Source organism: Salvelinus alpinus, chromosome 36 (assembly GCF_045679555.1).
Source record: "Salvelinus alpinus chromosome 36, SLU_Salpinus.1, whole genome shotgun sequence".
NCBI classification, from domain to species: Eukaryota; Metazoa; Chordata; class Actinopteri; order Salmoniformes; family Salmonidae; genus Salvelinus; species Salvelinus alpinus.
The window spans coordinates 15,808,774-15,836,341 of record NC_092121.1 but is presented as its reverse complement, the minus strand read 5'-3'; the positions used below and the strand labels follow the sequence as shown (position 1 = coordinate 15,836,341).

The window sequence follows — 27,568 nt, the reverse complement described above, 5'->3', positions numbered from 1 at the left end:
CTTAACGTTTAATTTAATTTCCCCAACTGTAATTCACTGTTATTGCAGGAGGAAAACAGACAAAGGCTGATGCAGTCTCATAGGGTAATGACAGACTGTGGTCTTATTGGGCCACACCATTTAGCCCATGTCAATCCCAAATGACTCACTGAAGTACAGAACTACCAATGAGACACAGATGAGATGATGAGAAACAGTTGAAAGTCCACAAGTACTTTTACAGAGCTTTATTTTAGATTTACTAGGCTGTTCAATCGCTACAGACTTTTACTTTTTCATTACAGCCGTCTATTATCCAAAGCAAAGAGTAACCAAAAATAAAAACAGGCAAAAACAAAAGCCACATTGTTTCATATGTCATTAAATATATTCATTTGTGATAAACATAATATATTAGTATGCATTACAGGACATTACACAAACTTTTGCAATGGACAGAGCTAAACAACATTTACAAGCCCAAGTATGAACACAAGCAACTTTCAGATATATTTTGTAGCAGATATCTGGTCATGACTGAGTACCATTCTCCAAATAGGTGGAAAACTGGTCTAACTTCACACACTGACAGCTTTGATATGTGAAGAACCAGAGATGGGTGCACTGGCACAAGAACATTTGAAATGGATTGCAATAAAAATGTCAATACAAATATGTTTTTTAAAAGTGTGTGGGTATGTGTGTGAGCAGGTGTGCATCTGCTTGCATTTATATGTGTTATGCATTTCCCAAATATTTTTGGGACTGTTTATTACAGGTTGTAGATAAGCCTCTCTCTGCTTAAATATACTCCTGGGTATGCATAACTTGTAAACAAGAGAAATCTGCCTCTTTCTCATTCATTTGTCTACCCATTTATTAAGCCTATGGTATTTAAAACTCTGGTTAATAACACATGGACATAAATCTAGTTAATGTTTAACAAAAAATAGTAAGAAACTATACAGCTATATAACATTTAAACAGCCGGTCACCCCTTTTGTTGAGTACCAAGTAACGTCTTGAAAATGGAATGTCTGCAAGGTTTGAAGTGAGAATCAGATGCTGACACAGTGTGTTGATCACACAGCTTGACTCCTGTGATATTTCATCACTCCACATGTTTTCTTTTACAACATAATGCATGTATCTTTATACAGCATATACATACTGTACATACTGTCATCCACAACTTGGTTAGCTTAGTCAGCTAAGTAGTCAGCATGCATCTATTATTTTAACAAAACGTAGGTTCATTTTGATAGGTCTTATCAAACCACATGAGGTGATTCACTGTTGAAGACATCAGAATGTCCCCCCCACCCCACGATCAGTCCTTTACCAGCAGAAACAGGTCAATGCTCAGAGGAATGTTCAAGCAGTACTTTGTATTTTAACAAACGTGAACAGGATAGCAAACCAAATGCATCAATCAATGACACAGAGTCAGTGGACATTAGGTTCCAGGACCAAAGGCCAAAGGCAGCACATAATCAGTCAAATGTGTGATCTCAGTTTGAACAATCATGAATGGACATACATTAGTTCTTTGATTTTTCTGAAACCATACAGTATGTTAGTTTGTATCCTGCAAGGTGCCATTAAACACTGAACATATCTTATATGTTCTGAATACTGTTGAATACTAAAGGACTAAAGATTAAGTGCACGGTTAACTAATCTATTTTAGTTCTTCTAGTTGAGAACAGAGTGCTGTCTAAATACAATAATATTGTATAATTATATCATGCCTACTGGTACTTTTATTTTGCTGAGGTCACAACCACACTGTCAGGATGGCAAGGAAATGTATCATTTAACAGACTCTTTCCCTATGCTAGTATCTGAGGAGCAACTTCTTCATGGCACTTTCATTTTGATTACATAGTTAGCAGTAATAATGAGGTAACAACCACATGAGGAGCTCTTAAAGAAGAAAGGTAACTGGCAATAGCTGGCTTGTTTTTGTTTTTTTTCTCCCATTTTTACAAGTATATTCTGAAACCACAGTAAAACCTAGTTTAAATTATCAATTTAACGTGTTAACACTCTTAGCAGTTTACACGGTTTATCTTGACAAGGTCTGGCAAGCAGGAGCCACTCATTAAACATGAGAGAGATTCCCCTTAAGCCATGCCGTGCCACCTCAGCTTGCTAGAAACAACTTTACACAATATATATATATAAAGAGCCTCTTTAAACACAGAAATGTGATACAGTAGATTTTTTTTCTGATGTTCTGTAGAAATGAACTGGAAATATAAAAATAATGGTATCACAAATAAAACAAAAAATAAGTAACTTATCTGAAATATTAGGTGCAAACTCTGCAATTCCACAACGAAACAAACCTTGAAGGACAAACAGAACAACAACTGTAAAAAGAGCTCCTTCACACAAACGTTTCTAAAACTAATATTCTCTTTTTGCTTCCACTCAAAGCAGCAGCACTCAGTCACTTTCTCCCTCTCTCTCTCTGTTCACTTCACCTCTCCCTCTTTCCTCTCTCCCTCTGGTGTTTCCTCTTTCTTTCTCCTCCTCCTGTGTTCCTCAGACTGGAGGTGAGCCCCCTCTCTTTCTCTCCTCTCTGGCGCCTCTTAACACTTGCCCCTCTTGTCGCGCTGTTGGAACTTCCTCAGTCTCCGGCCCCACAGGTCCTTCCAGGGGATGAGCAGGCTGCCCTTGTCCGCCACCACGCCACTCTGCCCGGGGGAGTCGTCACCCGTGCCCAGCAGCAGGTACTTCCTGCCAAGCTTGATCTTGGGGCACTTGCAGGCCACGTCCTTGGCACGCACCCACAGGAGCTGGTCACCGCGCCGGATGCGTTGTTCACCTTGCTTGTAGACGGAGATGATGTTCACGGTAAACTTCCACCACTCCCCTGCCTTGTCTCCTTTGAGGACGTGCACTTGGACAGCTGGATGACCAATGAGAAGAAGGAGTGAAGGGGGAATAAGAAAATGTCACAATAAAGCAAGCAACTCTTGAGTATAAGAGATCCAGTTAAAAGTTCATGTACAGTAAAACATAGATCCTCTTAATAAAACACAGGGTAACTAAGCAGGGAATCCTTAGCAGCCTGTGGGTTTCTGTTCCTGGGGTCCAGACTGGCCTGGGGGTGACCCCTCAGCTGTAAATGTCCTGTTTTACTATAGCTCCAATAACTGCTCCAATGTTTGAGTATGATTCAGGAATTGCTGACCCAGTGTGTGTGGATTGTTCCCCTGGTCCCTCCCCTCAGACATGACCCCTGACCTCTCCTTGTTGTGTTGGCTAGCATGCTCCGTATAACAGCAACAGTTGCCATAGTGCTCCCCAGGATAAAGACAATGGGTGCCCGCTGAGTACATTTGAATGAGCACCTCCCTGAGACTGGCTGTAATGTTTGACTGCTGTGGACGTATCCTTAGAAATGCTTTCCTTTCCTCAACTGACAAGCCTGGAGAAAAATAAGTGGCGGGTATACTGGGTTCAACTCAGAAAGTCCAACAGTGAAAGTGCAGCATTCAACCTTTACTAAAGAAATACCACATCTGTTTGAGGTAGAAGCTCTGAAGCAAAGCCATTCCTGTGCTTTTGATAGAATGGCCTTTCAGCTGTTAAGCAGGACGCTGCACATCTTAAGAACCCTGGGCTAGAGCAACTTGGACCTGGTAGCCATTGAACCTTTCTCCCAAGAATTTGGCCCCTTAGAGCAGGCAGAAATACAGCCCCCCCTTACAGCAGCTCCCCTGCATGGATTTCTCTGTCACATAAATCTACCATTACTTCATCACTCTGATTGCAAAAACGCCTCAGTCATCGCAACAAGGGGGAAGCAACTGAACTCACTGGGGTAGGAGCTAATCTGTGCTTGAGGTGAAGTGGTTTAGCTGGGAATGTGCTATTAACGATTGGACTAAAGTAGGGGGGAAATGAACCAACCTGAATAGTTTCCACTCACAATTGTTTGAATTGACCCAATTTGGGAAACAGTGTGTGGATGGTGTGAAATGTTTCAAACACACTAATAAATACACACACACACACACACACACACACACACACACACACACACACACACACACACACACACACACACACACACACACACACACACACACACACACACACACACACACACACACACACACACACACACACACAAATGCATACATGCACATGCAGACACACGAGTGCACACATACACATACACACACACACACACACTTGTGTGTGGACTAATGTTAGACAAATATAGGTGGCTGAAAATAGCACAGGAAGTATTTTTTGCTCTCCTTGTCTCTCTCTCTGAATGCCAACGCTCTCTATTGCGAGCCGCATCGATTGTCCCCCATAACAGCCTGGAACGTTCTAAGAGAACAGGAAGGGGGGCCCTGCTAGTGTGAGCAAATTGTACACAATTTCAGAAGAAAGGAGGCCTGTTGGGCTGAGTAGAGCACGCTCTCACAGTCCTGCCATTCATTAACAATGTGTCTCTGGGCTGGAGCCTACTCCTTCATCCAAACACATAAAGGGTGTGTGGGGGGGTGGAGTGGGCCACTATTTATCTTCCCAGTCACAGAGAGGCTTCCAGAAGAATCGCGATGTGTTCCGACCTCATGAGCTATCCGGGTTCTGCTCCCAGAGCCCCATCCAAGAGCAGCGTGAGAATCCAGCAGAGATAGCCCTCTTCTCTCTGGGTCGCTCTTACTGACCGACTGGCTAACGAGCTCCCCGGGTGAATGGACCAGACTCAGCTCTCTGCTGTCTGACACCAATGCAGAACCCTCTGTCACTCTATGGGCTGCTCAGGAAATTGGTAGTTCTCGAAGCAGATAGTAAAATACTGTTATACTGGACTGAGATTCCAGTCCATGAGGGGACCAAATTATGTAGTACTAATCATGGATGTTAGCTGGAAAGACCAAGCAGCTCAGTCCTCACACCTCTGCACATTGCTTCAGTCCTGCTCCTCACCCAATGAAGTTCAAAGCGCCCATGGGGCGGGTGTTGAGTTGAGCTCATGAATGGAGATCTAGGAAACTTAACTTCTGTTTTTCTGTTAGCAGACAATATGGTACATCAGTACTACTTGGACCATCTTAGCAGGGTAGAACAGAGGGAGGGAGTGAGAGGAAGAGGGAGGGAGTGAGAGGAAGAGGGAGAGAGAGGAAGAGGGAGAAAGAGAGGGGTTTAATAACACAATGGCAGCCAAGCCTCCCGCTGGGTCCCCTCTCTGAGCAGTGTGCTGGGGCTTGACCCACACACCGCCGACAAGGGGGCTATAATCAAATTAGAGCGTGTTTAATTTCAATACTGAGGCCCCTGTCCCATCTGGTTATCAGCTGAGTGACTGATCTGGGCCCTGCTGCCCCCAGGGTGAGCTCACAGGGACCGCCGGGTGACGGGGTTGTGTGACCCTTCCTTTCACCGCTGGCCCTGAACGTCTGCAAAAGCTCTTTGATTCATTGTCCTCCCCGCTGGAGGGGTGTCAGCCCAGAATATAACCCTTTGTGGCTGCCGTCGCCGTAGCTACGGCCGCGATGGAAAACAAAAATGAATAAACACAACATATTTCTTTCTCTCCGGGGTGGCAATCCGTCAGCGTCGGCCTAATTTACCACCTGTTTGCGCCCTGTGGAATGCTCCGAGCCGGCAGAGTGCACCACTGTGTTTAAACAGGGGGCCTCTTCCCGCGACCCCGGGAGGCCCGCAGCGCCACTCACACAGGGGGGTCGTGGCCCCAAAGAACAGAGACACTGTGAACCCCACAAAGGCCCAGGGACAGCCCTGAGAAATGAATTAGATTGAGGCAGAGGAAAAGCCTCCTGAGGAATGGTCTCTCCATAAAGCCCCAGCTCAGCCACAGGAGAATCATCTGCACTCAGCTGTTTTGATGAACTCTTGAAAAACCAAGCTTCTGCTTTTCATGAATCAGTCTTGTGATTTATAGATTCGTCCGTTCTTTTCATGGATGACTAGCAAGACTGAATAAATGAAAAAATGGATTCTGATGGCTGATCAGTTTTCTGGTGAACTGAAACAAGGAGCTCACATTATTGTCTCTCTCTGTGTTGCACAATATTGATTGAGAAAAGAAGAACATTTGGCCATTTATGCATTGAAACGTTGTTAAAAGTCTCTGATGTATCGCTCTGTTTGATTGATGAACTATGATTGATGATCTGGCTTTTGGACATGTGACAGATATGAAGGGGAACAGTGTGGCCAATGCAGCTGGATGTGTTTCATTAGAGAGAACACTGAACTAAGTCTTAAATGGATAGTTCACCCAAATAAAAAACTGACAGTGGTTTCCTTACCCTGTAAGCAGTCTATTAACAAGGTATCACAGCAATCCATGCTTTGGTTTAGTTGACTTGACTTGAATGGGATTTGTGCCACAAATGCTAAAACATTATCATGTCAACAGTGAAAGTAGAAAACAGTGCCAGGGAAATTACATCAAAGCATGGATTGTAGTCATTCCTTGTTAATAGACTGCTTACAGGGTAAGGAAACCAATGTGTCATTTTGTAATATGGGTGAACTATCCACAAACCCTGATTATAGCAGTCTTGTATGAACAAATCTATTCTATCAATCAAAGGCTTAACAATTTGAACACCAATTTAATGGGTATAACTACAGAGGAATTGGTGACCAAAATATTCAATATGATATAGGCCTACTGTACAGTTAGGTTTCATGCCAGGAGTCTAAGAGATCTTGCATTGTCTTTTATAAAGGAAACTTATGTGGGTATTTGGCTATAGGGAGTACGATCTGTTCTCAAATGCTGGCAGAGTGCTGGACGTGCCTCAGGGTTTGTGCTGCTGCTGCTGCGGTTGGGGAGATTTGTACGGTGGTTAGCAGACATGAATCTGCTGATAGGAGATCTGCACCATAATACTACTGTGATTAATGGAATGGAAAACCCTCAGAGGCGAGGGAATCATTCTCCATATGGAGATATGGAGGCTACACGGTGGGACAGCACAATGAAACACTATATAGGAGGCCTATGATATGATCCATGGACTGTTCCTACTGCTACTACTGTCTCTCTTACATTACCCCCCACCTTCTCATTCTTTCTGCTCTGTTTTTAGATCTAGTGGTGCTGTTATTTGGTGCTGATTCAGAATATAATGATACAAGTCCAGCATCATCAATCATCAAACTCAAATGTCCTTTTAGCTTCAAGTTACAGAAGTTATTTCATTTGTGAAACCGTTCTAAAAAAGCAAGATATGTAATACCTGTATTTGGCTTGAACATGAATGGTTTCATATTATTCACTTACTGTAACGCTGTGATATCTACAGTGCATGTAATGGCACATTTGATCACAAGTATTTCAGATGCAGATGAACTCCTGTGGAGTCATTGATGACAGAGTATATTTGTTGTGTGATTTGGCTAAATTTATTAATATGGGGCTTGCTGACAATTCCTAAGGGCCAGCTCCGAGCCAGAGCCTCATGCTCCCAGGGTGCACCAGCCTTTCACCATGGAGCAATAAAACTGGACCCCACTGAGGCTGGCGGCTGAGAGCAGGGATTGCCCTAGACCATGGACAGGGGCCAGGGTGAGCAGATCCACAGGGCTTAGAGGGAGGTGGAAGGGGAGAGGAAATTGTCCGTTAGCTGTAATTGAGAGGGACTGTGAGAGGACGCAGTGGGAGCTTGTTCTGCGGCCCTCTGAAGCTCAGAGCCCTCTCTTTATGAGGTACAACTCCCCTAAGACACACACACACACACATCCGTCAAGGTGGGACAACAAATCCAAATAGTTCCAGCTAAAGCCTGGCAGAGCGGAGCTTTGCAGCTCTCCAAACCAACAGGGGGGCTGGCTCGTCCCACAACCTATCTCTGAAGACAGTTTCAGCTGGAGTGGAGGAACTGATATGAGCTCAAGATGTAGAGGTAAGAGTTGAATATTCCCTTTGTTTCTCTGCCCAGACACTGATGCCACTGATCTCTATCTTTGGTGATAAAAGAAGAGGCCCTGCGGTGACGATGCCCCCAGCAAACACTCTTCTCTCTGTCCAGCTCCCCCCACCTCCAGTGAATCTCACATAGTAATGAGTGTATGTCAGTGCAGGGAAGTTAGGATATGTTAGACATAGGTTTTGTGTGGCTAGTTTACAGATGATAGATAATAATATGTATATGTTTTCCATGCTAACTAATCAAAGTGTAAGTAGACTGGATTTATTTATTTTATTTTATTGCACCTTTATTTAACCAGGTAGGCTAGTTGAGAACAAGTTCTCATTTACAACTGCGACCTGGCCAAGATAAAACATAGCAGTCCGACACATACAACAACACAGAGTTACACATGGAATAAACAAACATACAGTCAATAATAGAGTAGACAAAAAGGAAAACAAAAAGTCTATATACAGTGAGTGCAAATGAGGCAAGATAAGGGAGTTAAAGCAATAAATAGGCCATGGTGGCGAAGTAATTACAATATAGCAATTAAACACTGGAATGGTAGATGAAGACACATCTGGATACATCTGTTAATGTGCTTTACACCGTCATTGCCCAAACACAGTCGAAAGCTCTCTGGTTTTGTAACAAACTTCAAGAAATATATATATATTTTTAATTCCATTATTTCCCAGAAAGCAGCACTCCTCACTAATACTGGCTGGCCTGTCCATCAGCGGGGTCCCCTGGGCTCAGTTCCGAGACCCTTTGATGCAATGAATCCTGGGAGCATGAATAAGCCACAGAGAGGGGCTTGGGAGTGGGCATGCCTGTGATTAATAAATACATCTGACCCTTGACTGCTGGCCGACGCCTGGGCATATAATTCCTGCACAGTGGACTCACCATAGTCTTTCTTGCAGTACTTCTTCATGTTGATCTTCAGCTTGCCCTTGGATGCCTTGCAGTGAGAATCACAGTCTGTGGAAGCGAGTGAAATAATGGGTGGATTAGGTTACAGCACAGCCAACATAACACAAACATCTAGATTTGAATTATTCTCTCTCTCCCATGGTTTACGGACTGACCTCAATTATGTTATCTAATAAATGCCTTTTAGGTACATCCAAGGGTCTACACTCTACCCCCACCGTAAGGGATTGAAAGCTTACATCTATTGCCAGGCCATTTTAGTGTACTTATGGTACACTGTCTCATGTTATGCTGTTATGGTGTCCCTGTGGAGCTGGTGGAGGCTTAAGGCTTCCGCATGCTTCGGTTCGGCTGGCGCCTAGTAGGCGAACCGAACGAGTGTGCTCACATACTCCCTTATAAGACCTTCGCTTGAAAAATGAGAAAAAACGGCAATAGTACTGTTTGTCCATCTTGAGGCGCCGTAGCCAGTATACACTTCCTCAAAATAGTTTGAATAAATCTAAGATAACTCAAGAAATCTGTCATTCATTTTGACGTTTTTGCAGAGAAGATCTGAGACACACAATTTTACATCTAACTAAGATGTTCGGTTTAGTATTTCTCAAGTGAACAAAATGTGCATGAAAATGAATCATCTATCGTTGAATGTCGACAAACACTTCATTGAAGAATCCCTATTGTTGACCAATGACCAACGAAGGGGCGTAGACTTCGGCTACTGTCACGCCCTGACCATAGAGAGCCTTTTTATTCTCTATTTTGGTTAGGTCGGGGTGTGACTAGGGTGGGTAATCTAGGTTGTTTTATTTCTATGTTGGCTTGGTACGGTTCCCAATCAGAGGCAGCTGTTTATCGTTGTCTCTGATTGGGGATCATATTTAGGCAGCCATTTCCCCACTGTGTTTTGTGGGATCTTGTTTATATGTAGTTGCCTGTGAGCACTCCATAGCTTCACGTGTCGTTTGCTCTTTATTGTTTTTTGTGCGGTTCACTTCTAATAAAATGTCGAACCGATTCCACGCTGCGCTTTGGTCTGAATGTTATTACGACGATTGTGACAGCTACTGAACTTGCAATAGCCTCGAGAAAAAATGTGGTGTGCACGAACAGCCGGAATAAAAACCTTGCCGAAGACCAAAACAAACAAAAATATCACAAAATGTCATAAGACACTGAGTGCACAAAAACTGATTGAAGTGGATTTAACAGGTGACATCAATTAAGGATCATAGCTTTCACCTGGATTCAACTGGTCAGACTATGGTTTTGTACACTCAGTATATACGCAAAAACTGTTCGGAACAGTTTAGGATGGGAAGCATGCGGACGCCTTTACACATATCCTATTGTCAGCTAACTCCCACTCTCTCCCTCCAACCTCTCCACACAGAATCTCTAGCCTGTCAGAGTCCTGGCATCCATTGTGTCAGCACTCAGGGTTGGGAAGGTCACTCACAAAAGGAGGTCACAGGGAAATTAGCTAGTAGCCTAACAAAAATTAGCAGGGGCCTAAACAGTATCCAACCCACTTGAGGCAAGAAAGAGAATACTCTCACTTTGGCCGGGGCCAATCTCTCTGTGGCCGATCTCTCTGTGGCCGATCTCTCTGTGGCCGATCTCTCTGTGGCCTCTGAGAGGAGCCTGTTACAAACCAGTGGCCAGAAAGAGCTCATAGTTATGATTAATTGCTTTCGGGTCTGGTGCTATCCCTTTGACACCAGGCTGTGTTGACCTGGGCTCGCAGGCGTGCCAAGAGGCTTTATCGATGTCCGTCGACCGTCGTGTTGTCAGGGTGCCAGGCACCTTTTGTAATGGGGGAGATGGGGCTGGGACGAGAGGCCAAACAGAAAATGGAAATCGTTTGTTCCCACTTTTCCACTGACTGACACAAGTTGGAACCAGAACATCTCCTGGTTTTGCTCCCCCTCCCAGTGTAATAAGCCCCATGCTCTTTTATGGGGGGGGCTGGTCGGCCAGGGGGAAAGGGGGAGCAGTTAGGAAAGAGGGGACCTTTCAGTTTGCCTGAATATGGACAAACTTCATTATTTCTTCCAGCCCTCTGTCCAGTGCTCCCCTTTCTTTCCCTTTATACTCTGTGTGAATGAGGTTGCCCGGGTAACAGCGGAGCGAGAAAAAAACGCACTCCCCCCAAAAAGGCGGATTGGGGCGGGGGGATGGGGAGAGAGTGCATGTATGTGGAGAAAACATTTCTAGTGAAACGCCTGCCAGCTTTCGGGCTGGTGTAGAAATGAAAAAGGGAAGGGAAATCCCAAAGTAAAATAATTTGACGAGTCCATATCGACCACGCCTGATTTCCATTTAAATGTGGCTAGGGCGGGGGCCCATTTGTCTCCCCCTGGCCCCTGGAGGCCTTCATCGTACCTCCCTTTGATAGCTGGCATTGCCCATTAGCCCAGCAGCACAATCCCAGGACTGGCCATCACACCCACAGCTCTCATTAAGGCCCCGGCCCCCGCTGGGAGGACAAACGTCCCCTTTGTGTGGCCTCTCTAGCAGGGCCACCGCCATTCTCCAGGGTCCCTGGGGACCACACCACTCTTAATTTGGAGGGTGGTGTCTGTGTGGGGTTCCTGACAAGACTCCAAACCCCATTGCAGCTGGTCGCCAACGTATGTAGCAGGTTGGCCATTCAGCTCAGTGAAACATGTGGAGCCACACTGTTAGTCCCAGGTTAATGATCAAAAGTGACAGAACCTATATGTTTTACATGCATGGCAATTTAAAGGAATACTTCGGGATTTGGGCAATGAGGCCCTTTTTCTACTTCCCCAGAGTCAAATGATGTCTCTGTGTCCAGTAAGAAGGAAGTTAGAGGCAGTTTCGCGAGCCAATGCTAACTAGCATTAGAGCAATGACTGTAAGTCTATGGGAATCTGCTGGCATGCTAGTATCCATTTAAGTAGAAGTTGGACCAAAAACAAGTTGGCTTAGGCAACAGGTTTTAGAGACCAATACTTTGCTCCAGGTCTCTCTTTTTCTCCTCATACGCATGCCAGGGGATCTACCTCACAAGCTTGGACTGAGCAGTGACTGAAAGTATGAGCTAAATGTTACAGTGGTATGTCACTTCAAATCAGTGTTGCACTATAGCACGCAGACTCAGAGCTGTGCATTTCAACAATAGGGTTGTAAATAAGTGAGCAAGGGAAGGGTTCTCTTCCCTCTCAGCGCAGCGAGAGATGATTGGAAAACAAACTGGTGCAAATGAGGCATGCAATCAGATTATGGGCTGGAGGCTGAGTGGGAATACATAATGGGAGGCCGGGGAGAGAGAGCTGACCAAAAACCTGGATTTAACATCTCCTGACACATAGACATCCACTTAAATACTGCAATTATGGAAGGTGACCCTTAAAATACTACAATGTTGAAGGTGGCCCTTAAAATACTACAATTATGAAGGTGGTCCTTAAAATACTACAATTATGAAGGTGACCCTTAAAATACTACAATTATGGAAGGTGACCCTTAAAATACTACAATGTTGAAGGTGAACCTTAAAATACTACAATTATGGAAGGTGACCCTTAAAATACTACAATTATGAAGGTGACCCTTAAAATACTACAATTATGAAGGTGGTCCTTAAAATACTACAATTATGAAGGTGACCCTTAAAATACTACAATTATGAAGGTGATCCTTAAAATACTACAATGTTGAAGGTGAACCTTAAAATACTACAATGTTGAAGGTGAACCTTAAAATACTACAATTATGGAAGGTGACCCTTAAAATACTACAATTATGAAGGTGACCCTTAAAATACTACAATTATGAAGGTGGTCCTTAAAATACTACAATTATGAAGGTGATCCTTAAAATACTACAATTATGAAGGTGATCCTTAAAATACTATAATTATGAAGGTGGCCCTTAAAATACTACAATTATGAAGGTGACCCTTAAAATACTACAATTATGAAGGTGGCCCTTAAAATACTACAATGTTGAAGGTGAACCTTAAAATACTACAATTATGGAAGGTGACCCTTAAAATACTACAATTATGAAGGTGACCCTTAAAATACTACAATTATGAAGGTGGTCCTTAAAATACTACAATTATGAAGGTGATCCTTAAAATACTACAATTATGAAGGTGATCCTTAAAATACTACAATTATGAAGGTGGCCCTTAAAATACTACAATTATGAAGGTGACCCTTAAAATACTACAATTATGAAGGTGACCCTTAAAATACTACAATTATGAAGGTGGCCCTTAAAATACTACAATTATGAAGGTGGCCCTTAAAATACTGCAATTATGAAGGTGATCCTTAAAATACTACAATTATGAAGGTGGTCCTTAAAATACTACAATTATGAAGGTGACCCTTAAAATACTACAATTATGAAGGTGACCCTTAAAATACTGCAATTATGAAGGTGACCCTTAAAATACTGCAATTATGAAGGTGGCCCTTAAAATACTACAATTATGAAGGTGGCCTTTAAAATACTACAATTATGAAGGTGACCCTTAAAATACTACAATTATGAAGGTGACCCTTAAAATACTACAATTATGAAGGTGGCCCTGAACCCAAAATATAAAAAATAGAAACTGTGGAATGATATGAATTGTGCTCGTACTAAAATACAATACATTTGTTATGTTATGCTTTAGTAATTGCCATACCCTGTGGATACCACATGGCTCAGCAGTGTCACAAACTCACCTAAGGGCTCTTCAGAGCTGGTATAGGTGGAGGTGGGCGATGCAACTGGAATCTCTGCAACAGAGAAACCACAGCACAAACATAATGACATTTCACATCACTACTCAGTTTGACAGCTTCATATGTGGAAAAAAGAGCAAAGTTGTTAGAACGTCTTAGTTCAATTTCCTGCTCGCCTTCCTTGGGGCTTAAATGAACCTCAGAGCATTGGTGATATACTCTCAGGTATTCCTTAATAGGTTGTCATGTTATTGATTGCTGATTAGGACACAGAGATTGTGCTGGCTATTAATACACATTAATAGCCAGTTTCCCATTTGAGTTTCACTCTCTTGTATTCGTGGCATGCTGTATTGTAAGGTACAGAAAGCCAGGGCCCCTGGCCTTGTTAAAATTGAAGTTGTCAGGAAGTTTGATATAACACAAATGTAATATTAAGCTATTAAACCTAAAACATATTAGCTCGAAAATATACGAGAAACCAAATATTTTTTGCTCAATTTTCAAGACCCCCATTTCCTCCATCTTTTTTACACTACATTTGTTACTTTCCCAACGAAATGAAGGAAATCATATTCCAGTGGGTTCACAGATTGATTTTATCGCTGTGGATCCTGGCCAAGCACACTGATTCCTTTTCCACAATGGCTTTGTTGAATTTCCAAATACAATTTTATCGGAAATGTCACCAATTGACACGGCTATATAAATGGTGGCCAATTGTAAATGTCTATGTGTCCCAGCCATCCGAGTCATCTTATCTGGTCATGCCAGCTGTGTTGGCGGTGCTAGCCACCCATTAGCCTATCTTGTGTATGAGGTGTCGTTTATCGCCGAGAGGCTGGAATCTGTGGGCTGCTGATACTGCCAATAAACATATCAGTCATCATTACCCTGGACTGGCTGGGTGGATTTACAGGGAGATGGGCTGTTAACAGTGCTACGACTCACAAGGCCATGTTAGCCTAGACATTATGCCCTGTTTACTTAAGCTCTGGTCTAACTGTAAAATATCCATCCAAAGAAATAAAGGAACAGGGGGAAATAACAAAATGAAAGGAACTCTTGAATTCCTGCATAACAAGCATGGGGTTTTGGTGCGATAGAGTACTTGTCAGCGACTACCCCTATTGATGGGGCCAGTGTTGTTACTAGCTGGGCTTTGGTTGGGCTGACTTGTGTGGTCTGTCTGAGGACATTTCTCTTAGTACTGAGGCAAGTCATACTTATGCAGGGGGCGATAGGAGAGCGGCTCTGCTGGTAGCCCTTGGCACAGCGGTTGCAGGTGATGCCGGTCACGCCGTCCTTGCAGGGACACTGGCCAGTGGTTTGGTTGCAGGTCTTGCCGGCTGCGCCAACTGGATGACAATCACACGCTGTCAGGAGGAAAGAGCAGGAGAAAACAGAGATGAGATGAGATGACATCAACAAAATGTAGATGAAATCTGTTCGGTCTTCACTAGTATTGGTTTAAAACCAATTAGGCATAAGGCATCCTTTTCAATTCACTGCCTCTCGTTCCTCCAATGTTGACTCTCTGAACTTCAAAGTAAGCTTTGAACAAGCTTAAAGTGACTCACAGGCCACCACAGATGGGGACTGGGACCTCAAACAAGTTACAATTACTCCCTTTTTCCTTAATGATTGTAGGCCTTGCCATCAGGCATGAGTATTGAGGAACAGTATATTACATTATCAAATAATATCACATTTAGAATTCACTGCACAGTTCCTCTGCCTGGTCTGTTAGCACTTTGAGACTGTGTGTGTGTGTGTGTGTGTGTGTGTGTGTGTGTGTGTGTGTGTGTGTGTGTGTGTGTGTGTGTGTGTGTGTGTGTGTGTGTGTGTGTGTGTGTGTGTGTGTGTGTGTGTGTGTGTGTGTGTGTGTGTGTGTGTGTGTGTGTGTGTGTGTGTGTGTGTGTCGTGTGTGTGTGTTGTGTGTGTGTGTCGTGTGTGTGTGTGTGAGCCGTGTGTGTGTGTGAGCCGTGTGTGTGAGCCGTGTGTGTGAGCCGTGTGTTTGAGCCGTATGTGACCTGTCTTTTTGTTCTTTCTGTGGAGCGCTGTGATCCACGGCGGGCAGAGCAGAGCCTGTGCACCTCTCAGATTGAGTTTACAATCTAAAGCTTTTTGGCAAAGAGCTCCTCGCAAATATATCCTGAATAATGTTCCCCATTAATGGGAGAGTGGAACACACTTCAAAGCCGTCTGTTTAAGTTGTTAGTCGGGAGGATCGCACATTAAATGTGAGAATTTAGTTTTGTGCATGTGCTCTGCCAAACATTTACCATAAAGCCTGTGTTTGAAGTGGAAGCCCAGCTCTCTCCATTAGAGTTGTATGTGTTTTATGTAGCTGAAGAGTCATTTGAAAATAGCTTTAAGTGGTCCAACAGAGGCTGAAGTTGGGTGTTATTAGCTGGGATTCAATGGGTTTCATGAATATTAGAAGTCACTTGTTAAATAAAAAAACTAAAACTTTTCTGTCCTCTTTCTACTCAATTTGCAGTATAAGTACATTTTGTCAAGTTTGTTTGACACATTTTATTGAGGTATAATAAAATCAGCATACAATAATCCTGCCAAAAAAACAAAAAATGAATGAAAAGTTGTTTCTAATCAAATCCTCCATCTTTACCAGCCAGAATGTTATTGTGGTTCTTACGTCAGGAATACAATAAATATGCCCATTAATTTAGAAACAGGATTCTAAACTGTACGGTACATGGACTGAAACTGTAGGCTTGCTCTTGCTTTCTGTTGATTTCATGGGCATTATCTTCTAAAGCATTTCCAAATTACTTTTTAATGCAGGGTGGGACCAAAACAAAAAACATGAGGTCACTCTTGTCCCTCCCGATGGCATGTGGGTAACATCCATGTGTATTCTAAAGATGTGTGTCTATTTCTTAAGGGGTTATAAGGGATTGTATTTGAAAGCCACATTAAAATAACTGTTGTTTTTGTATTACTTTATATTAGTTCTAGAGATGCCACTAACCACACATCACAATAGAGATGCACCACTGCGTCTCCACTCAATCCATCTGCCACCATCTAGTCCTCTTCCTCTGAGCTCAAACCACTGCATTGTGCTCTTAATGTTCTGAGTCCTACACTGGGAACCAACTGGAAACATTCATTAATTTCCCTGTGCGTGTATGTAGCTGCCTGCGGTGTGGAGGTAAAGAGTTGCTGAGAGTTTGAGGGGGAGTGTAATTCAGTGGACTGTGTGGCTGCTCCACTGCTGTGGGCTCCCTGGGCCTGGTGAAAGGCTTATACGGCGGAGCGGATGAGAGGACTGGGAATAAAACAAACCGTTAGAGCTGGGGGCCGCCGGGGGCCGCGCTGTGCTCCGAGAGCCGTGTTTACACTGCGCTTGATGAGGGATGAAGTCGTTAATCTGGGAAATAAAACATGAGGCATTCCACAACGCTGGTGTTTCGGCCTTTATGGCGGAGGGGTCTATTTTGTAATCTCCACCTTTCAGAGAGTGGTGATCCTCCATTTTGGGGGTTCAGGTTGAAGAATGAAAGCAGACTTCCTCCTGGGTGTGTTGGCACAGCATTGTGTTTCTTGTCCAAAAACAGCAGAGTGAGATGGTTGGCTGAGTTGAACAATAAATACCATGGGCCCTAACTGATGTCACAAAGCGCTGAGTTTGTCACCTGAGGAGAGCGCAGCAATCAGGCTGTTTGGGTTTGATCCCAGAGTATGGAGCAGAGTAAATGTTGGGGCAGAGCTGGAAGCCTTCAGGTTACTGATACAGCCCTCTAGAAAGCCTAAGACAGGTTGCTGTATGTGGTTAGCTCATTAGGGAAGGAGAGAACCTCTGTAACACTAACCTGCCCATAGCTTCATCCTCTGCCCGCCCCTGACTGCATCCCAAATATAGACTGTAAAAATGTTTGGGCTGGCAGCGTGCAGTGAAACAATGATGCTCCCAACCATTAGTCACTTTCGAGAAGTGCAAAAGATCCATGAAATGTGTTAAGAACAACAGCACAACATGAACTACATTTGCCCTGAACTCCACTAAGGTGTGAACTCTGACAGCCACCACTGTGAAACGACCCCAAAACACTCTGGGTAAGTGGCTGAGTTTTATACATGATGGTGGACTGTGTTGATACTTTCACTCCGTGAGACTTGGAATAGTCAGTATGAGTTAAGAGTGAAGGTCCCTTGTGGTCTGCAGTAGGAAATGTAATATGTTGCAGTTCCTGTGACTAATTGGTGGTGGACCAGGCTGAAGGGCACTGGAGAATAGGTACTCCGAGAAACCGCTCTGAGCCAATAGGAATGCAGCCAAGGCTGTGGTTGGAGACCACAATATGCGGGTCTGCACAGAGTCACTCACTTGTCACTGAAGCGCAAGCTGGGTCCCAGTGTAATACAGCACATTGAGATGTTGTAATCGGACCGGAAAACAAACGACTTGAAACAATATTCTGTCTTTCATACAAGGAGGATATTACACTCTTAGAAAAAAAGGTGCTACTGTATCTAGAACATGAAACGATTTTTCGGCTGTCCCCATAGGAGAACCCTTTCAAGAACGCTTTTTGGTTCCAGGTAGAACCCTTTCCACAGAGGGTTCTACCTGTAACCAGAAAGGGTTGTCCTATCGGGACAGCCGAATAACTCTTTTTTTCTAAGAGTGTAGGATATAATATATATATATATAATATTGTTGTATTATAACTCTTTGGAAAGAGTAGAAGCCATCCAGTTCAGGGTAATGTGTGATGTTGGTGGATCTGATGCTGAGGTGAAATGGTTGGCTTGTTCAGGGTAATGTGTGATGTTGGTGGATCTGATGCTGAGGTGAAATGGTTGGCTTGTTCAGGGTAATGTGTGATGTTGGTGGATCTGATGCTGAGGTGAAATGGTTGGCTTAAAGAGATTGTTTGAATCAACTCCTGCACTCCTGAATTCCATGGCAGACCTCACTTCTATTGTTAGCCACTCATCTTTTTTCCCCAGAGAAATCCTCTGAGTTCTCCACCTCCCCCGTTACAATTCACAGAAATGTAGGGCGATTCATCATAGCTCTCCAAGTTAAGCAAATAAAGGCTAATAAAATGTGGTCACTAGGGACCGAGTGTTGGGATCCTCCCCTGCTTTAGTGATAAAGGTACTCCAACTACATTGTTTCATAGGCTCTGTCCACAGAAATGCTGTTATTACTGTAACCTGTAACCTCTATTTGAGAGAGAGAACGTATGACTTGGACAAGGAACAGAGGTAGAAGTTAAAGCATTTGAGGTAAATGCGCAAAATATGCTTTTTATTAATCCAATCACTCAAACCTGCCTCAGCTTGTGCTGGTGTTTGTGTGATTGCATGTGTGTCTGTGTGTGCGTGCACGTGTGTGTGTGCATGTGTGTGTGGACGCGTGTGTGTGAGTGACAGGTGCTTGTTTGCTCAGTGCCTCAGAGCCTGGCTTCTCTCCCCACGGTGCAGGGAGACAGAGGGAGTGAAGCTTTTCTCTCCTCACACACTAATCCTGAACAGCATGGACTCAAACCTGACTTATGTGCTCACACCTGTGAGTGTGTGTGTGTGGGGATGGGGAATGATAGCAAGATCTGTTTCCACTCAACTGTACAGCGGATCAGCTCACACATCACTCAGTTTGTTTTGCTTGTGTTGTCATGGAAATCCCAATTGACTCCAAATAGCAGAGTCACACAGGTCAGCAACACTCACACTGGCACAGGTGGGAGCTTTTGTCTTTACAACTATCTTTCACCTGTCTCACATAATAATAAATAGTAGTGAAGTAGTGGAAAGTTACACGCAATAAAGTTATCAAAAGATTGTTGGAAGACTTGTTTCGTGCTGGTAATTTGTTGAATTTCTAGATATCATGGTAGAACAATTCAACTTGTTTTCCAACAACATACGTCAAGAAAGTCCAAAACTGAAGCAGAATATCAACTAGCGTGAGGTTTGGGTGTCATGCCATTTTGAGCAGCCCACCCAGCAGACGCCCAGCCCAGGTAATGTACCTTTGCAGGCCCTCCTGTGGGAGATGGCCTTGGACATGTCCCGGAAGAAGCCCTCCTTGCAGTAGTGGCAGTGGCGTCCGGCCGTGTTGTGGCGGCAGTTGAGACAGACTCCGCCGCTCCTCCGCCCAGACAGCTTGTACAGCTCCATGTTGAAACGACAGCGCCGGGCGTGCAGGTTACAGTGGCAGGCTGCAGAAAGATAGAGAGAGGGGGAGAGAAAGAGAGGCAAGGGGGAGAATAACACAGAGGTCAGTGCGTTCGCATGCTTTTTACACAGGTGTTGAGTAATGAAGACTTTGGCCTCCTGAACCTCAACACTCAACACAAAAAAACTCCCACCATGCAACCTTGCAGTTCAGCTAGTCTAGTGCTTCATAAGAAGGAACTGAAAACTGATGAACTCAGCAATTTCATTCACATGTTGTACAGTATATCATAGTAGGGTGTTGACCACGTTACTTTCCGATTTCCAAAAGTCTAGTGGAGGGGAACCAAATAACAGCTAGTGAACTGTAGTGTATGGAGACCCTGAGAAAGTTACTGTTACTTTAATGACATCAGTGGGTCAAAGTCCTCTGGTCAGACATGTCATTTGGAGACAATGAGTTATGAAAACAGATGGATTGGCCAGGCTGTGAGCGATCCAGTTTCTAAGAGTAAAATGGTGTGGTCCGACTCCACGCTCTCCTTTCCCCTCCACCTGCTTATAGATTTGACCTCTGACCCATAGTGATGTCAGGAGAGAGATTTCCTGTCCCACAGATCTCGCAGCCTTTACTAACTCTCTTAGTTGTTTTATTGTCATAATATTATGAGGGATAACTTCCCAATTAAATCAGGTGAGTCATTCATCAGTTCATCAGTTCTCCCTGTGTGTTAGAGCCAGGGTGGACATTACACCTCTGCTCTAGTGATATTCTCTTCCAAAGCACTGTGAAAGAACTTCAATGTTTTGGCTTGCATTTGAGCTTTTCTGTTTTAGTCTCATCCAGGCACGTACTGCTGTGATAGGGCTGGAGGAGGAGAAGCCCACATGGTTTCTTATTTGTGGATAATCTCTCCATCAGTGCACCCTGCCTTAAGGTTATAGCCACAAGATCTGAGCGATAAGGGCACATATGCTACACGTTCATCAGCGCTCCCAATCACGTACCAACCAACTCACACCTGCCATTGGGGACCAGGGTTGCCAGGTGGGTGGGATTCAGAGCCGCTTCCTCTAAATTGGGGCTTAAACGTACACAGTCACACACAAACCGAGGTGTTTGGCAGCTGTCATGGGCTTATCGCACCTCAAACCCCAGGGCCGATCAGCACACTCAGAGCACACCAGACCCCCGGAGCTTTGAAGCGTGCTCCCTCCCTCCTTCTCTATCCCCCCTCCCTTCCCTCTCTTTCCCCCTTGCTCTTTACCGCCTTCTTATCCCAGATGTTATCTCCACTTTGGGTGGACGTGTGAGTACAAATGTAATGGGATTTTTTATGAATGGGAAATGGAATGGAATGCTCTTAGTTTTCTAACCAGAGGAAAACATCCTACAGATAAATGCCCAAATAAAGGAAACACCAACATAAAGTGTCAATGAGCCGCCAGAACAGATAGATATTCTACAAGTGTCTGGAACTCTATTGGAGGGATGCTACACTATTCTTCCACCAGAAATTCCATCCTTTGGTGTTTTGTTGACGGTGGTAGAAAACGCATCTCAGGCGCCGCTCCAGAATCGCCCATAAGTGTTCAATTGGGTTGAGATCTGGTGACTGAGACACACAAACACACACACACACACACACCCTTTAAACCCCCTATGCTCCTTTGAGACCCCTCTTTTAAAGTCGCTGAGCTTTCTTCTTCTAGCCATGGTAACCAAAATAATGGGTAAGTGGCATTTTAAACATGAGCATGAGACGTTATGCATGAGACGTTAATTGCTTCATTAACTCAGGAACCACACCTGTGTGGAAGCACCTGCTTTCAATATACTTTGTATCCCTCATTTACTCAAGTGTTTCCTTTATTTTGGCAGTTACCTGTATGCTGGTACTGTAACCTTAATCTTCCTATTGAGCCAGATGAAAGTTGAGAGATAAGAAATACCAGGTAAGTATCTGGGCACATGCATTCTGCATGTAATATAGGCCAAATCTCCTATTACTTAGACAAGCAGCACGTCTTTGTGCGCTCTGTGTGTGACCCACTGTGTGTGGTGTCGTTGTGGTGTCTATGTGTGTGAGAGAATGTCTGCATCATGTGATTAATAAGCGTTATCTCCTTGGCTTTCCCCAGCCTCTCCTAATGAGCGCTGTGCTATCTCATACACACTTCCCTGGCCAGCTCTCCAATCACTCCGCTAATTGTCCCTCAGTGCCAAGGCCTCAAGTACTGATAAGCTATATTTAGACCAGCAGGCCCAAAATATCCCTCACAGCATCTATCAGACACATTGTTGTGTTTACAACTGGGAAGCCTGACAACAAAACTACAAGAAACAAACAAAATCTCCCTAGTTTTCAATATGTGTTCAATAAGAACGTACATTTTGTCCAACTACGGGAGGAAATGTGATTTCTGTAGTTTCACATCGATAATAGAGGTCGTAACAGTGGCTACATACCTGGCAGTGTAGCCTACACGTAGGGCCTTTTTGTTGTTATTTGAAGCACTGTAGAACATACTTAGAGGTACACCATTTCAATCTATTTATTTTCAAGTGTTGTAATACTGCATAGTGAGACGCTGACATGATGAATCATCCCACAGCTTGCTGTAGGTGGATTAATATTCTGTGTTCTGTGAGAGAATCTCAAGGCCATACATGCCCTGTATTGATAGCAGGTTCTGGATTGTTGCAGGGACTCAGCACCTCCCTGCCACAGACACACATAACCTACCTGTCACCAGGTGTCTGATGTTAACCAAACACTCTGTGTACACGGCTGCCTGTGTTCCTAGGCTGCAGACAGAGGAGTTGTGTGATTTGTATTGAGAGGAATTCTGCGCTTGTTCAAGGATGAAGAGGAAAGGAATTCCAGTGAATTATTGTTTATCCGGGATCAATTAGTCCCTCAGTCAGTGAAGGCCCATAATGATAGTGGCCCATATTATGAGAGGATGATGTGTGCCAAGCCAAACAAGCCTCTCATCCTCACCCTGTCAGTGATCTGAGGAAAATACAACATCAGTGCCCTGAGCAGATTCATATGCTTGTCACATTCTCTCCGAGGTATCCAAATCAAATCAAACTTTATTTGTCACATGCGCCGAAAACAACAAGTGTAGACCTTACCGTGAAATGCTTACTTACAAGCCCTTAACCAACAGTGCAGTTCAAGAAAGAGTTAAGAAAATATTTACTAAATAATCTAAAGTAAAAAATTAGAAAAAGTAACACAATAAAATAACAACAACGAGGCTATATACAGGGGGTATCGGTACCGAGTCAGTGTGCGGGGGTACAGGTTAGTTGAAGTAATTTGTACATGTAGGTAGGGGTGAAGTGACTATGCATAGATAATAAACAGCGAGTAGCAGCAGTGTACAAAACAAATGGAGGGGGGGGGGGGGGGGGGGTCATTGTAAATAGTCCAGAAGCCATTTGATCAATTGTTCAGCAGTCTTATGACTTGGGTGTAGAAGCTATTAAGGAGTCTTTTGGTCCTAGACTTGGTGCTCCGGTACCACTTGCCGTGTGGTAGCAGAGAAAACAGTCTATGACTTGGGTGACTGCAGTATATGATAATTAATGTGGGCTTTCCTCTGACACCGCCTATTATACAGATCCTGGATGGCAGGAAGCTTGGCCCCAGTGATGTACTGAGCTGTATGTACTACCTGTCAGGTTTTGGCCAGGACTATTATGGTTTTGGTCACTAGATGTCCCCATTGCACCTTTTTGTACCGTTTGTTTTTTCCCCTTCTAATTATTGTTTTCACCTGTGCCTCATTTCATTGTTAGTATTTAAACCCTGTGTGTTCCTCAGTTCCTTGCTCAGTGTTTGTATGTTAGCACCCAGCCCCAGCCCAAGCCTTGTTGTGAACAGATATTTTTCTCTTGTTGGATTTTCCAGAGGTTCTCTGGTTTTGTTCTCGTGTATTTTTGGATTAGTCTTTTGAGGTTTGTTTTTTCCCTTGCTGTTTTTACCACTTTGTGGATTTTCTTTGTATTTTGGAAGATATCTATTTTTTATTAAACCACCATCTTTAGTACTGCTGTGTCTGCCTCATCTTCTGGGTTCTGCCAATTATTAGTGACTGTTTCTCGCACCGGGTCCTGACACTACCCTCTGTAGCTCCTTACGGTCAGATGCCGAGCAGTTGCCTTACCAGGCGGTGATGCAACCGGTCAGGATGCTCTCGATGGTGCAGCTGAAGAACTGTTTGAGGATCTGGGGACCCATGCCAAATCTTTTCAGTCTCCTACGGGGGAATAGGTTTTGTCGTGCCCTCTTCACCACTGTCTTGGTGTGTTTGGACCATGATAGTTTGTTGGTGATGTGGACACCAAGGAACTTGAAACTCTTGACCCGCTCCACTACAGTCCTATCGATGTTAATGGGGGACTGTTCGGCCCGCCTTTTCCTGTAGTCCACGATCAGCTCCTTTGTCTTGCTCACGTTGAGGGAGAGGTTGTTGTCCTGGCACCACACTGCCAGTTCTCTGACCTCCTCTCTATAGGCTGTCTCATCGTTGTCGGTGATCAGGCCTACCACTGTTGTGTCGTCAGCAAACTTAATGATGGTGTTGGAGTTGTGTTTGGCCATGCAGTCGTGGGTGAACAGGGAGTACAGGAGGGGACAAAGTACACACCCCTGAGGGGCCCCAGTGTTGAGGATCAGCGTGGCAGACGTGTTGTTGTCTATCCTTACCACCTGGGGGCGGCCTGTCAGGAAGTCCAGGATCCAGTTGCAGAGGGAGGTGTTTAATCCCAGGGTCCTTAGCTTAGTGATGAGCTTTATGGGCACTATGGTCTTGAATGCTGAGCTGTAGTCAATGAACAGCATTCTCACATAGGTGTTCCTTTTGTCTAGGAATGCCGTATTTCCATGACAACACTTGATTTTAATAGGTTGATATTTCTGAGCACTGGGTTTGGCTGTGCATCAGGTCTAACTGTGAGTGTCTACCACATTGGTTACTGTAAACCTCCCGGTGCGGTGGCTATGCATCAGGTCTAACTGTGAGTGTCTACCACATTGGTTACTGTAAACCACCCGGTGCAGTGGCTGTGCACCAGGTCGAATTGTGAGAAACTACCACATTGGTTACTGTAAACCTCCAGGGGGTGGCTAAGCGTCAGGTCGAATTGTGAGAAACTACCACATTGGTTACTGTAAACCTCCCGGTGCGGTGGCTGTGCATCAGGTCGAATTATGAGAGACTCCCACATTGGTTACTGTAAACCTCCCGGTGTGGTGGCTGGGCATCAGGTCTAACTGTGAGAAACTACCACATTGGTTACTGTAAACCTCCCGGTGCGGTGGCTGGACATCAGGTCTAACTGTGAGAGACTCCCACATTGGTTACTGTAAACCTCCCGGTGCGGTGGCTGGGCATCAGGTCTAACTGTGAGAGACTACAGACTCAGAGATTGAAGTCTTGTTTATTGAAGTCTTGTTTGGCCACGCCCTCAGGAACCTAGTGATTTCCCAATTAGAATAGGTGTATACTTTGCACATGTTTATAGGACATTTTATGAGCTATGCAGTTTGTTAAACAGCATTTGTTTCAATGTGCTGGTAAAACAAATCCTGGCATCATGTGAAGTTAACGGTTTTAGTTGAAATGAGAGAAAAATAAACTTGTGACATTTCATTCAAAGTGCTTGTTACAGAGCCTACATGATGCCTGCATAATACTTGCATAACACATGCGTGGTGTGTGGGTGAAGCTTCAGAAAATGAGTCACAATTATTCATTAACATTCATAAAGCACTTATGAAATCAAAGTGTTCCCACTCATTCCCCCATAAATATCCAAATCGCAATGTAATATATGAAGTCATAGTTAAGTCAAGTAACTATTTAACTTAATCAATAAAAATGACAAGTGACTAATAGCATGCCTGACTTATGAAAGCATAATGAATCAATCGTTATGTTTTATTAAGGATGAGAACCTATGGTGTTACAGTATATCGGCATCAATGTGAGGGACATGAAAGTCAATATTTGGCTCATTAAGAATTATAGCAAAAGCTTTAAGTGGATGATACAATATGTTGCCATCACAACCGACTGAAAATCACTCCTACATTACTCTTATGAAGTTCTAATACATCATTGTCATAAATATCTGGTTTAATAGAGAAACGCATATATTATACATTTTGGTGCCAAAAACATGCAAAAATCAGCAGACATGCCTCGAAACACTACTGATAATTTGCCTCCATTTCTTTGGGCCAAGGGATTTGTCACAGAATTAAGATCCAACTGTGCATTTGGTCTGTTGATACATACTGCATGACTTTAATGATACAAACGCCCCTGAACGTCTTCTGTGGGGCACTCCCGTTAGATCAGTCACCCTTATGCTCTTAACTTCATGCCCCAGACATACTCAACATTTTCCTACAATAAATATTTCGATTGCACATTTCTGGAGCAGCTGCTATTTTGATGAGGGAGAAAAAACAACAAAGGCCTTTTGGAATGAGCTATCCAGATGATGAATCATTTTACGAGTTTCCGGAATGCTTTTGATGACTTGAGCTGGGGTGAAAAGACAGAAACAGTAAAAAAAAAGTGAAACGTCTCATATTGGGAGGACTGATTCAGCCAACGGCCCTGCTGTTCTTCCATAGCAACCTGTCACCTCGGTGTAATGCTAACGAATAAATAAACACGCGAGAGTGCAGATAAAGAGCGTATAAAGACTTTGATCCGTCTGAGCAGAGCTGACAGGTTGAGACAGACAACTGGTTGAACACGAGGACTTTTAGCATGTGTGATTTGTTTTTATTGAGACACACAGAGGAGGTTTTAACAGGATACAGTGATGAACGGCCCTGGGGCTGGGGTTCATCTGCAGTGGAAGCAGCACCTGTCTCAGTTCCTTCCTCAGCTATAGAAACTCAATGGAAACTCTGACCTTTCTACACTGGAAGGTCCTACATCTGCATTATCCCCCTTAGTGGCCCCTCACACCATACCACTGACACTGGGCATTCAGTAGCTCTCTCTTTAGAAGGAATGCACACAGGCATTGATGGAAATATTGCTCATCCATGAAGAACATGGAAGAACTGGACAAGAGGGTCTGCCACAGTGACAGTTAATGGACAGTTGCTGGAAATACTGCATATTGACCAACACAGTTATTTTTCACACTTTGACATGGTTGGCTTAAAGGGTAGAGATGATGGAAGCAGATGAGCCCAGGTGGCCTGATTTTACCACAGAGATGTTATCAAACTAAAGTCATTAGGACGGCCAATTAGTGGCAACATGTCTAATCCCCGGGGGGGCTATGGCTTGTGCTTGGTTACCATGACAGCACTGAGTGAGACATGATGATCAATCACTCAGCTCACCTTTAACCTTTAAAGACCTGCCAAACCACACAAGAGTGCACGTTGTGCCCTGAGATGGAAAATGAAAGAGATAAGCCAGGCTAATGAAATGTATTTCTGTGTTATGAAATGGTGTTTGATTCTGATGCTTTTCCATTCAACCCAAGGACCCAAGCATCCTCTTATGTCAAAGGCCAATGCATGGGTCAATACGCTTAGCCCATTTTAGTCTTCAGAAAGGTAAATGCTGATTTTATCAGTAACTGCTTGCCTTATACCAAGTCAGAGTGTAAGCTTATAGGGAAAACTCCCAAGGATAACCCTCCAGCTTTAAACTATCACTCTTACCAAGAGAATACAACAGGAAGAATGTTACAGACCTGCTACTGAAGGTAGACGTAAACTTCAGGAGCCGCTACATGGTCATGAAAAGAATCAGACTGCCTAAACTCTGAGGTATAGCACAACACAAATGTTTAATGTTTATAACACCATGACAGAC

General features: G+C 43.9%; 1 protein-coding gene across 2 annotated transcripts in view; it reads right to left on the bottom strand.

Moving 5' to 3' along the window:
• Positions 1–212: 212 nt before the first annotated feature.
• Positions 213–27,568, bottom strand: part of LOC139564891 (netrin-1-like) — a 39,883-nt gene continuing 12,527 nt past the window's right edge. For both annotated transcript variants that reach the window (XM_071384750.1, XM_071384751.1), the window contains exons 3-7: positions 19,555–19,743; positions 14,773–14,922; positions 13,547–13,600; positions 8,811–8,885; positions 213–2,896 (exon numbers count right to left, since the gene is read on the bottom strand). In XM_071384750.1, coding sequence (XP_071240851.1) covers positions 2,577–2,896; positions 8,811–8,885; positions 13,547–13,600; positions 14,773–14,922; positions 19,555–19,743 — 788 coding nt within the window. In that variant the 3' untranslated portion in view covers positions 213–2,576. The remainder of the gene's footprint in view (positions 2,897–8,810; positions 8,886–13,546; positions 13,601–14,772; positions 14,923–19,554; positions 19,744–27,568) is intronic.